Below are 13,777 nucleotides of genomic sequence, written 5' to 3' on the forward strand. Positions count from 1 at the left end.
CAGTGTATTTCAGGGTAGATTGCTAGGTTAAGAGTAAATGCATCTGTAATTTTTCTAGCTATTGTCAGTTCCCTTTTATCCAGTTTGCACCATTTTACAGTCCTACAATGTGTGGCAGTACCTCTTTAACCCACCACCTCTCTACCTGAGTGTATCATGAGACTTGGATTTTTGGCCAGTCTGGTAGCTGAGAGGTAGTTTCTCTATACGATTTTACTTTGCATTTCTCTTACTTTGAATTAAGTGAGCATATTTCCATGTTTAAAGGCCATTTTTCTTTTTCTTTTTCTTTTTCTTTTTTGTGGCTGAATCGCATGGCTTGTGAGATTTCAGTTCGCTGACTAGGGATTGAACGGGGGCCCTTGGCAGTGGAAGCACGGAGTCTGAACCATTGGACCGCCAGGGAATTCCCGCCATTTTCATTTCTTTCGTCACTGTTCATATATTTTTCCCATTTTTCTATCAGGTTGTTGGTTTTTTACTCAAAAAAAAATTTAGGAGCTCATGATGCATTACAGATAGCCTTTGTGATATACTGTCGACGACTTTTAATTTAGGGGATTGATTTAAAAGGTATCTTAATAGTGGCAAAATGAAATGCACAGGGAGGCTGTAGATTTCTGAACTGCCGAGGAAAGACCTAGGCTTTCAGTTTATGGTAGTATTCATTTTGATATACTTTTAGGAACTATACTCTTAGTGATACTATTATATTGGTCTTAAAATTAACAATCATTTAGGCATTACCTTCTAGTTAAATTTGGGGGTATAGAATTCAGGCAGAAAACCTTAGAGATAAATAATCCTGTTTAATTCTGTTTCGAATACTGTTTGAATACTTTATGAAAAGTAAGAATATAAACTTCAGATTTTGAGGGATTTTCTTCACAAAATCACTTCTGCAGTATCTGGCACATCATAAATTTTGTGAGATTGTTATATCACTTTATTATTCTGAAAGATTGTCTGCTTTGTACTACACACTAAGGTGATAAGAGCCTGAGTTAATACTGGGAGACTTAAAAAACAATTCATAGGATGTTGTTTGCAATTTTTTTCATACATTGCATTATTCATACATGAGCAGCTTTTTAAAATCTAGCTTTGTAATGCAACCCTAAAACAATTAAATGTCTTTTCTGACAATTAGTTGTTTTTGATGTGATTTCCAATTTAAAAATCAGATATTCTATTTTTCTAGAAGAACCTAACAAGACATGTGACAGCAGTAACACTAGTGCTACCACTACCTCCACCCAGCCTAATCTGGAAAACAGTAACAGCAGCAGTGAACTAAATTCTTCCCAGAGTGAATCTGCTAAGGCAGCTGATGATCCTGAAAATGGAGAAAGAGAATCTCATACACCTGTCTCTATTCAAGAAGAGATAGGTAAGAATACACTTCATACATTGAAAGGAGCTTTTTTATTTTTTTAATTTTTATTTTTTTAAATAAAAGTTTGATGGGGGTGGGAAGATTTGGATTTTGTTTTCCTTTTTTTTTTTTTTTTAAAACACAAGTGACACTTGCACTCAGTGTTTTTGTTTTAAAAAAATAAAAAAGCACTTGGGAAAAAATACATCTTTTTCACACCCCCTCCCCAAAGGTAACCACCATTATTTGGTGTGTAACATTTTATATCTTTCTCCGTGCAGTTACATTAATGTATGTATGTTTACAAAAAGTTTTTTTTTTTTTTTTAATATAAACGGGATCATTCTGCATGTGTTGTTCTGCATCTTGCTTTTTTCACTCAGTAATACATGTAGGGGTTCTTTTCATGTAATGAATTGAATTTATTCTTTTTTAACTGCTGCATGGTACTCCACAGTACAGATGAACCATAATTCATTTACTATTTCTCTATTAATGGACATTTAGGCTAACAGTTTTTTCATTATTACAACTAGTGGTGCTTTTTAACATCCTCACCATGTATCTCCGTGTACTTGTATTTCTGGCAGTATAGATACAGTAAATGGAATTGCTGGATCATATGGTAGGTACATTTAAAAAATAGTGATGGCTACTGCTTAATTGTACGTTAAAAGGAATTTATACTAATCATTTACATGTATGTGTATTTCTTCATATTCTCACTAAATTTGACATCATCTATCTGTTACATTTTTGCCAATGGTGAAAAGTATTTCATTTTAAAATTTGCATATCCCTGCTTACTAATGTGGTTGACTTTCTTTTCATGTGTTTGCTGAACTTTCTGTGAATTGCTTATTCATATTTTTTGCTGATCTGTTCCTACTGAATTTTGATATTTTTCCCAAATGAGTTTTAGGAATGCTTTATGTATTGTGGGTATTAATTTTTGATTTTACCTATATATTTATATAGTCATTGCTTGTTTTTAACCCTTTCTGTTGTTTTATAAAGAAATTTTTACATTTTTTATGCAGTTAAATTTATCAGTCTTTTTCTTTAGGATTTCTCTGGATTTTGTGTCTTACTAAGGAAGACCATCCCTATCCCAAGAACATACATATATTTTACAGTAATTTCACATAATACTTCTATAACTTTGTTTTTAATCCTTCTGGTGTATAATTTTGTGTATGATATGAGATGGAGATCTGTCTTAATTAGAACCTTTTCAATTGCAAGTGACCAAACCAGCTTAAACTAGCTTAAGCGAAAAGGGAATTTAATTAGCTCATATAATTGGGAAGTCCAAGCCATCACCAGGCATAACTGGACCTCCAGGTATCAAAACTCTTTCCATTTTCCTCTTTCTGTCTCACCTTTTGGATCTGCATATGTTTGTGTGTTAACCTCATTCTCTCCTAATACAGACAGGCTTTCCCCAAGTGGCAGGGAAGATGGCATCAGCGGTTTGTATTCATATCTTTCCAAGGTCTGTGACCCAAAGGCAAGGCCCCTACTCCTGCTCCAAATCAAAAGTCCTTGAGGAAGGAATTTGAGTGGCCTATCTTGGACATATTGTTCCTACTCCTGTGGCCAGGGCAGGCAAGGTATTATGATTGATGGCTCCAGCAAAAGTATATAATTGGAGTGGGGTAGGAATGGTTTTCCAAAGAAGGAGAGATGCTGTGAAGATAGGAAACAGCAAATATCCACAGTTCCACCCTAGCTCAGTACAAACGTGTGTATTCAAATTAAAAAAAGCCTCTGCCTAACATAATGGAAAGATCTCACCCACAACTGAAAATTTTTTCAAAAACTTCTCTCCCAAAATGAACATCTGGTAATTTTAACTGTATCTAGGATTTCTGTGTATTGTGTGTATTATTTTGATTATGTGTGGTTGTGGCTTATCTTGATCTTACAATCCATGAGCCAAATTATGAACTTAGCTACCTGTAACACTCATTAACCTGATGGTGGATGGTGTTCTCTGATAAACCTGGCTGCCCTTTTCTGGGAGGTTTTCTGGGAGAATGGATATGGATGAGAAGTGAGAAGCATACGGGAAGGTCCCCCTTCTGGAGGCCATTCTTCTTTAACAGGCTAGATCCAGCTGACTTCTGTCAGGGATGGCCTGCTGGAAATTGCTGTAGGTTTGAATAATTATACATCCCAGTGTGACAGGTTTGGGTTTTTTTCTGGCAGTAACACCCCCTTATAGATTGCCTGAATACCCAGCTAGTATCTAATGCCCAGAAACTTGGCTCAGAGTCTCTGAGGGTAAACCCCCTCTACTTGCCCAGTTTGTCTGCCCCAGCCCCCAGGTGAGCGAAGTCTGTCTAGGCTCCTGCCTCTTGACTCATTAAACAGTGAGTTAGGGAGGCTAGGGCCAGGCAGCTCTGTACTCAGCCTCCAGGCTGCATCACAGTGATCCACTCCTTTAAACAGGAATGTGGCCTTCGGGCAGGGTGTGCTAGACAATGACCTCCACTCTTAGCCTTGTTCCCTCTCTCTGCTCCTTCAAGTCGTACCCCCAGGGATGAATTTTCTGCCTCCTTTCCCTTATTTGCACTAAACTTAGCAAGTGGCAAAGGATTGACTCTCACCTGTTGGATTGTTGGCTCTAAATTGAGGCGCTTAATTTAAAAAGTGCTGTGCCATTCCCTTTCTGCTTTTAGGAAGTCTGGCCTTGACTAAATGATGTCTAAAAAATCTTTATTGTAGAACTTCAAAGACAGTCCCAAGAAGTAGCCACTGTAGGGAATTCTCCGGCAGTTCAGTGGTTGGGACTCCACACTCTCACTGCTGAGGGCCCGGGTTCAGTTGCTGGTTGGGAAGTTAAAATCCCTCAAGCCGTGTGATGTGGCCAAAAAAAAAAAAAGTTGCTGCTATAGTTCATCATGTTGGCACAGAACTCTAGCATGGGCAGAATCATGGTCTGAGAGCCGAGAGAAAATTGTGGATAGTCTAACTAACCAACTGCTTTGCTACCACACATTGAAGGTTACTAGCTTTCCAGCCTGAGATGGCAAGATACCCAGTACCCCTACCCCATCCTGATTTAGTCAGTGCCATATTTTCTGCTTGGTTTTTCATTCGCCAGTGCCACACTGTCTTAGTTTTTAAAAGCTTTAAATTAAGAAAGAAACATGAGATCTTGTTCAACTGTCTGGCCAGTGGAAATTGGATAGTGATGCAGTCATTTTAGAACGTATAGAAATTTTCAGCTGAAGTGAGATTTTTGGAAAAGCAGAAATTGCTCCTTGGCAGTTACATCTGTCACTTAAAAAAATTAAGATATTATGAAAATGTGAGAGGCCTTTATTGTATCTAAAAAAGCTAATGTAGTTGATTTTCACATGTACAGTTATCTGCATACACAGATAATTGTCTAGATTCTTTAGGAAAGAATTCACTTGACATTTGTTTATAAGCTTTAAATTATTAGGTATTTAAACAGAACTTCAGTGGAAATCTTTCTAAAATTAATTATATCCTTTACTTTTAATACAGAAATCCATGTCGAATATATAAGGCAATATTTTATTAGTGTGCATTTTGAGTTATGTTTGTTAAATCTGTAGCAGCCCTTCCTCTTTTCTAGTAGCTGAGCTTTAAAACAGATAACCTGGCATGTTTGAATTTTCTGTAAAATAATAAATGACTCACAGTAAAGTTCTGACATACTTTCTTTGGAGTAAAACTTTAAGAATTAATGCATTTGCTTTGGCTGTTCAAGGACTTTTTATTTTCTGGATCTTAGTTGTCTACCAGATAGAAGTTTTGGATAAGTAAGGTGTTATTACTATATGTAATTTACTTACTGTTAGCAATTACTTTTGGCTTTTTATTTGATAACAGGTGATTTCAAATCAGAGAAGTCTAATGGGGAAATAAGTGAGTCTCCTGGAGGTGGAAGAGGAGCGTCTGGTTCAACTCGGATTATCACCAGGTTACGGAATCCAGACAGCAAACTGAGTCAGCTGAAGAGCCAACAGGTGGCAGCCGCAGCCCACGAAGCAAATAAATTATTTAAGGAGGGGAAAGAGGTGTGTTTTTCCTGTTTAAAACAAAAATCTCTGGAATGTAAAATAATTTTTAAAATAGGGGCAGGAAGTTTGTAGAGGTACTTTTGAACTTTATTTTCCTCACTTCCAAGAGTGTAACGAGATTAAAAGTGTTAGGTTTGTATTATGATAAGTATAGCTGTACACCCAAATTTCAATCCATGCATAGAAATGCTGTAAATGGGTAGTATTCTTTCTTACTATATGGTTAGTTTTATTGTATATAATTCTAAAGAGATAGAGGCTGCTTCTTCACATGTGGGAACAGGTAGGCTGTTTGTGGGCTTTATTAAAGATTTAATACTCAATTCTGGCTGTAGTCATTTTAGATGAACCTGCAGCTAAAAGATAAGACTTAACCCTTGATAGCAGAGCACAGTGTATAGAACAGCACAGCATCTCAACTCTGACTGTGAACAAAAAGATTGAAGCTAGGACTCAGTATTTCTGTCTCCCAGCAAGCCGTGATGATAGAATAAGGGCCACAGCTGTGTCTCTCAGATTTGAGAATTATTTGCAGGGTAGATATGCAAGATTATGCAGTGTTTTGTTTTGTTTTGTTTTTTAATGCAGTGTTTTTAACATCAAAGAAATGGCTTTAAGGCAGTGGCTTTCAGGCTTCTTTTTACTCTGACCCTCACTAAGACATTTTTCATAGCAACCCAGTACGTTCAAAAGTTTCCTGAAGTAGGGCTTCCCTGGTGGCACAGTGGTTGAGAGTCTGCCTGCCGATGCAGGGGACGCGGGTTCGTGCCCCGGTCCGGGAAGATCCCACATGCCGCGGAACGGCTGGGCCCGTGAGCCATGGCCGCTGAGCCTGCACGTCCGGAGCCTATGCTCTGCAACGGGAGAGGCCACAACAGTGAGAGGCCTGTGTACTGCAAAAAAAAAAAAAAAAAAAAGTTTCCTGAAGTAGTATTTTACCATGTGGGAAGCATTCTGGTATTTTCTTTTCTAGTCTATTGTATTATATTTCATTTTTTTTAAAGCTGAATAAGCCCCACTATTGATTTCACAGTCCACTAAAGGATTGGAATCAACTATTTGAAACACTATTTTAACGTATCCATGGGCTCTTATCTAAAGCTGGAATGATAAAAGGAGCAGAAGAAAAGGTATTTTTAGGAATATATGTTTGCGGGAATAGTACACGTAATGCCCTCATGCCCCCTTTTGTCTCTAACCCCTGTATATTGTAAGCTTGAGAAAATGATTGGTGAATGATTTATATATTTAGAAACTATAACATTTAGTTTCGTGTGTATATTTGAGATACATGAAAGTACTTAATAATGTCCAACATATAATAGGCACTTTAATAGAGCTTAGCTTTCTTTCTTTTTGCAGGCATATCTTGGTTGTTTAATTATAAACAATTAGCTTTAGCTTTTAACTCAACTTTTAAACTTCAGAAGTTTAGGGACTTCCCTGGCCGTCCAGTGGTTAAGACTTCGCCTTCCAATGCAGGGGGTGCGGGTTCGATCCCTGATCGGAGAGCTAAGATCCCACATGCCTCTCGGCCAAAAAACCAAAGCAGAGAAAAACAGAAGCAGTATTGTAACAAATTCAATAAAAGACTTTAAAAAATGGTCCACATCAAAAAAATCTTTAAACTTCAAAAGTTCAGTCATAAGATGTATCTTAACTTATTTTGAATGATAAATTACAAATTATTGAAAGACAATTGATCAAATTTACATATTTGACATAAATAATGGAATCTTCTTATTTTCTTGGTCAGGTACTGGTAGTTAATTCTCAAGGAGAAATTTCACGGTTGAGCACCAAAAAGGAAGTGGTCATGAAGGGAAATATCAACAATTATTTTAAGTTGGGTCAAGAGGGAAAGTATCGCGTCTACCACAATCAGTACTCCACCAATTCATTTGCTTTGAATAAGCACCAGCACAGAGAAGACCATGATAAGAGAAGGCATCTTGCACATAAATTCTGTCTGACTCCAGCTGGAGAGTTCAAATGGAATGGTTCTGTCCATGGATCCAAAGTTCTTACCATATCTACTCTGAGACTGACTATCACCCAGTTGGAAAACAATATCCCTTCCTCCTTTCTTCATCCCAACTGGGCTTCACACAGGTAAAGGAAACTAAGGTTTATTTATTGCTGTAAATATAGTAAATATTTACAAAATGATTATTGCAGTTGCATACTTTAAACTGTCATTATTAATGAATTGAATGAAGTCATTTTAGTCAGCAGAACACTGAGGATGTTAGGAATATGAGTAACTTTACTTCTAAAGTTACCGATCCAACACTAACATTGGAAAGATTTCTGGAAAGCAGAGTCTTTATTCCCGGAACCAAGTGGAGTCCAGACAGAGTTCCAGAACATCATAGAAGGTTTAAAGATTTGGAGGACGAATTGACCTCTGAGATTCCTCCAGTGTTTAAAACCTATGATTCTGTGAGGTAGAAACTTCCAGTAGCAGTGTATTTTATACCTGCTTAGCCTAGAAGCATATGCCCTATAAGATGAAGTCTTCATAAATTACAGCTCTTGTGCTTTTAATTTAAGATCAACAAGATGAAATTTTGTTTTTTCCTTTTTTTTTTTCCCCTTCTGAAATTTAGGGCAAATTGGATCAAGGCCGTTCAGATGTGTAGCAAACCCAGAGAATTTGCGTTGGCTTTAGCTATTTTGGAGTGTGCAGTTAAACCAGTTGTGATGCTCCCAATCTGGCGGGAATCTTTAGGACATACCAGGTAAGTGAATTCTGAGCCTTGTGAATGGTGTGTTAGTCTCCCTTTTGGAATATTAGTCTATTAATAATGAAAGTTAATGTGTTGAAAAGGCCATAATAAAGACTCAACTCTTCTTGACCTCATTTTCCTCCTATAAGATGGAGGAAAACATGTAAGATGTAAACCTGAATAAACATTAGTTCTTATTTAGGATATAGGATTATAATGAAGATGAGAAGAGATCAGGTATATGAAAATGAAAAATATGTTCTAAAGTGAAAAGTGTTTTTATTGAATAGAAGGAATGCTTATATTTTTTGAATATTTACTCTGGAGTGTGCTAGACATCTTGATTTATTTAGAGTCGAGTATCTGGCCAAAGATCATGTAGCTCCTAAGTAGACACAGAGTTGTGTGACTTTAGCAGACGGTTAACAAAAAAGATAAATTTTGTGACTTGAATCTACTTTTTAGCCCTAATGGATTTATTTTTTAACTTTAATTTTTAAAAAGTTCTTATTATAAACCTAATATAAGCTTATGGTAAAAAATGTAAATTATTATTCAATGTAAAAAGAAAGGCTCCTTCTACCTTCCCTGCCCCTCTACAGGGCCCACTCCAAAGGTACAATGCTGTATTTTTTTAAAATTTAAATATATTTTGTGTTGCTTTCTACACCTGTGTTTTATCTTTTTTTAAAAAATAAATTTATTTATTTATTTATTTATTTATTTATTTATTGGCTGCGTTGGGTCTTTGTTGCTGCGCGCGGGCTTTCTTTAGTTGCAGCGAGTGGGGGCTACTCTTTGTTGCGGTGCGTGGGCTTTTCATTGTGGTGGCTTCTCTTGTTGCAGAGCCCGGGCTCTAGGTGTTCGGGCTCCAGTAGCTGTGGCACGCAGGCTCAATAGTTGTGGCTTGCGGGCTCTAGAGCTCAGGCTCAGTAGTTGTGGCACATGGGCTTAGTTGCTCTGTGGCATGTGGGATCTTCGTGGACCAGGACTGAAACCCATGTCCCCTGCATTGGCAGATGGATTCTTAACCACTGCACCACCAGGGAAGCCCCCTGTGTTTTATCGTATAATGAAAAATTTTAAGAAAAATAAATATGCCTACTAAATATTTTTCATCTGCTAAGGGTTGCTGTCAGTTTTCTGTAGTGTTTCCCCCCCATAAATCTTATGGATACTCTTTCCTCTCTCCCTCCTATTTTGATTGTAATTGCTGCTACTGGTAGAAGCTTCCACAAATGGAATGGACTTAATTCTTCCTAGGATTAAAAAAAAAAAAAAAAAAGGGTTAAGTTAAGGTGCTACGAACGGTGCAGCCCAGGAGAGGAGAGCTAAATGGGTGGTGTGCCTGTATTTTTCTCACTGCCGCCTTTTCTCAGGGCAGGGAGAGCAAGGGGAAAGTCAGAGGCAATTGTGAGGCCTATATTTCTGTTTTTCCTTCTTGCATTTACTTCCAGGCTTTCCCCAAACTCTTCTGTCCCAACAGTCTCCTATTCAGTGCTCATCCTGAAACTTGTGTTGGTGGTCTCTGGTGGCAGAGACCAATATTTTGAGAACTAAAGCTAAGCTAAATGTTGCTAAAGAAAACTTCAGTACTCAAATGTAACTTAAAATGACTAAGTCAGGGCTTCCCTGGTGGCTCAGTTGTTGAGAGTCCGCCTGCCGATGCAGGGGACATGGGTTCGTGCCCCGGTCCGGGAATATCCCACGTGCCGTGGAGCGGCTGGGCCCGTGAGCCATGGCTGCTGAGCCTGTACGTCCGGAGCCTGTGCTCCGCAATGGGAGAGACCACAACAGTGAAAGGCCTGCTTACCGAAGGAAAAAAAAAAAAGACTAAGTCAAAGCTTTTATAAATTCGTTTCTAAATATTAAACGTTCTAATGAAAATGCAATTCATTTTTTTTTTAGTTAGGGTTTTTTCCCCTCCTGGTATGTCATTATGACTAGTCTTTTATCCTGTTTTATTTTATTTTTAAAATTTTTTTTGGTACACTGCGTGGCATGTGGGATCTTCTTTCCCTGACCAGAGATTGAACCCGGGCCCTCGGCAGTGAGATCGTGGAGTCCTAAACTTTGGACAGCCAGGGAGTTCCCATGACTAGTCTTTTAAACCTGTAACTAGAGTTATAAAATTGTATCATGAATTGTATTAGTATGACACATCTGGTAATATATATGAAAGAACTTTTTTTTAAATTTTGATGAGGTGATATAAAATAGCATACTCTGAATTTTTAAAAAATTAGAGACCATGATTCATGAAAATTAGAAATTAATAATAGGACTTACACTTTGGCAGTAGTATGGTCACAGATGTTTAGGTGACAGACTTCTAAGACTTGATCCTAAGGCAGTATCTAGAAATTCAACCAAATATTTTATTATAAAATGTTTGTTTATTATGATATTCAATAGTAAAGTTTTGGAGGCACGATCTTTTTTGAAAAAGTTTATGAAGTCTTGGTTGAAAAACATTAAAGAACACCTAAATAAATGAAAATATATCTCCTGTTCACATATAGGAAGACTCAGTGTCTTGACAATGTCAATTTTTCTCACCTTAATATACAGATTAAGTTCAAACACATTAATAATTATAGTTGGGCTTTCTGTAGAATTTCACAAGATGGTTAAAAAGTTTTTATGGAAAGGGGCAACAATAGAAAAGGTAAATTTGAGGGATGAGGTGGAAGGACTTGCCCTCCCATGTAACAAAACTTACTTGGTAGCTATAATACTGTGGTATAAACAAATAGACCAGTGGTACAGAATAAACAGTCCAGAAAGAGACCAACCCATATATGGAAATACAGTATGTGTTGGAAGTAGCATTGGAAAGGATGAACTGTCTAATAGAAGATGAGGAGGAAATTAGTTGTCCGTACGGTGGTAAATTGAACTTCATTCTTTATATTATACACAGTAGTCAGTTCCAGGTAGAGTAAATTCTAAATGAGAAAAGCAGACGTTAAAACTCTAAGAAGAGAATATAAGAGATTATCTTTGTGACTCTGGAGCAAAAAAAGTTCTCTTCTTCCTCCCTCCCTCTCTCCTTCTCCATTTCCTTCCCTTTTTCCTCCCTTCTTTGCCTCTCTTTGCTTTCACTCGTTCCTTCCTGCTTTTCTTCCTGCCATACTTCCTTCCTTTTCTCTTCTGATTGTTTTATTTCCTTCTTGATTCATTCAGTCTCTCCCCTAACATAGCTAAGGCAGGCTTTATTTATTTCATTTGTAAGAGTGCTGTCTGTCAGATTTGAATGAGTGTGCATGTGTATGCCTGTGTGTGTGCATGTACTAAAAGTGACTTTCCTTCTTCACATTTATTATGTGATATGTACATAAGATTGTGTGAAATACATAAGCTATAATGGGTAATAATAAAATGAACACCTGTGAATTCACCACCCAATTTAAAAATAAGAATATTATTATTGCATTTACTTTGCATTCATATTACCTTGCCTTTCCTGAGAGATAACCATCATTTTTACATTTGTGTTTTGTTACACCCTTCCTTTTACTGTGTAGTTTTATCACATATGTATATAGCAGTAAACAATGGTTTTCTGTGGTTTGAGTTTTATAGTAATGTGTCATCCTAAAAGACTGAATCCTAGACTGGTTGAAGGTGTTTTTATTGTTTTATTATACTATAATCAAAAAAGGGTTAGTATACACAGTATATTCAAGAACTTCTACAGTTCAGTAAGAAAAAAAATCAAACTATTTAGTAGAAAAAAAGGCCAGAGGTACAAACATAATTTAGGGAAGAGGAGACACAAATAGCCAAGAAACGTGAAAAGATGCTTAACCTCCCTAGTAAGTTGGGGAAAAAGCACATTAAAACTAGGGGTTGGGCCAACATCGTTTTCAATGATGAAAAACTGAAACCATTTCTGCTAAGGAACAAGATAAGGTTGCCCACTCTCACCACTATTATTCAACATAGTTTTGGAAGCTTTAGCCACAGCAATCAGAGAAGAAAAAGAATTAAAAGTAATCCAAATTGGAAAAGAAGAAGTAAAACTGTCACTGTTTGCAGATGACATGATACTATACATAGAGAATCCTGAAGATATTACCAGAAAACTACTAGAGCCAATCAATCAATTGGGTAAAGTAGCAGGATACAAAATTAATGCACAGAAATCTCTTGCGTTCCTATACACTAATGATGAAAAATCTGAAAGAGAAATTAAGGAAACACTCCCATTTACCATTGCAACAAGAAGAATAAAACACCTAGGAATAAACCTACCTAAGGAGACAAAAGACTTGTATGCAGAAAACTATAAGACACTGATGAAAGAAATTAAAGATGATACAAACAGATGGAGAGATATACCATGTTCTTGGATTGGAAGAATCAACAGTGTGAAAATGACTCTACTACCCAAAACAATCTACAGATTCAGTGCAATCTCTATCAAACTGCCAATGGCATTTTTCACAGAACTAGAACAAAAAATTTCACAACTTGTATGGAAACACAAAAGACCCCGAATAGTCAAAGCAGTCTTGAGAAAGAAAAACGGAGCTGGAGGAGTCAGGCTCCCTGTCTTCAGACTATACTACAAAGCTACAGTAATCAAGACAGTATGGTACTAGCACAGAAACAGAAATATAGATCAATGGAACAGGATAGAAAGCCCAGAGATAAACCCATGCACCTATGGTCACCTTATCTTTGCTAAAGGAGACAGGAATGTACAGTGGAGAAAAGAAAACCTTTTCAATAAGTGGTGCTGGGAAAGCTGGACAGCTACATGTAAAAGAATGAAATTAGAACACTCCCTAACACCATACACAAAAATAAACTCAAAATGGATTAAAGACCTAAATGTAAGGCCAGACACTATAAAACTCTTAGAGGAAAACATGGGCAAAACACTCTATGACATAAATCACAGCAAGATCCTTTTTGACCCACCTCCTAGAGAAATGGAAGTAAAAACAAAAGTAAGCAAATGGGACCTAATGAAACTAAAAAGCTTTGGCACAGCAAAGGAAACCATAAACAAGATGAAAAGACAACCCTCAGAATGGGAGAAAATAGTTGCAAACGAAGCAACTGACAAAGGATTAATCTCCAAAATATACAAGCAGCTCATGCAGCTCAATATCAAAAAATTAAACAACCCAATACAAAAATGGGCAGAAGACCTAAATAGACATTTCTCCAAAGAAGATATACAGATGGCCAACAAACACATGAAAGGATGCTCAACATCACTAATCATTAGAGAAATGCAAATCAAAACTACAATGAGGTATCACCTCATATCGGTCAGAATGGCCATCATCAAAAAATCTAGAAACAATTAAATGCTGGAGAGGGTGTGGAGAAAAGGGAACACTCTTGCACTGCTGGTGGGAATGTGAATTGGTACAGTCACTATGGAGAACAGTATGGAGTGTCCTTAAAAAACTACAAATAGAACTACCATATGACCCAGCAATCCCACTACTGGGCATATACCCTGAGAAAACCATAATTCAAAAAGAGTCATGTACCAAAATGTTCATTGCAGCTCTATTTACAATAGCCCGGAGATGGAAACAACCTAAGTGTCCATCATCGGATGAATGGATGAAGAAGATGTGGCACATATCTAC

The 13,777-nt window shown here is 37.1% G+C and overlaps 1 protein-coding gene across 1 annotated transcript in view; it reads left to right on the forward strand.

Moving 5' to 3' along the window:
• Positions 1-13,777, forward strand: part of BPTF (bromodomain PHD finger transcription factor) — a 145,912-nt gene that overhangs the window by 59,364 nt on the left and 72,771 nt on the right. The window contains 4 exon segments of the mRNA XM_027081168.1: positions 1,202-1,390; positions 5,243-5,430; positions 7,190-7,545; positions 8,043-8,174. Coding sequence (XP_026936969.1) covers positions 1,202-1,390; positions 5,243-5,430; positions 7,190-7,545; positions 8,043-8,174 — 865 coding nt within the window.

This window comes from Aethalodelphis obliquidens, unplaced genomic scaffold (assembly GCF_003676395.1).
Source record: "Aethalodelphis obliquidens isolate GAN/ISIS:26980383/991018 unplaced genomic scaffold, ASM367639v1 scaffold44, whole genome shotgun sequence".
Lineage (NCBI taxonomy): Eukaryota > Metazoa > Chordata > Mammalia > Artiodactyla > Delphinidae > Aethalodelphis > Aethalodelphis obliquidens.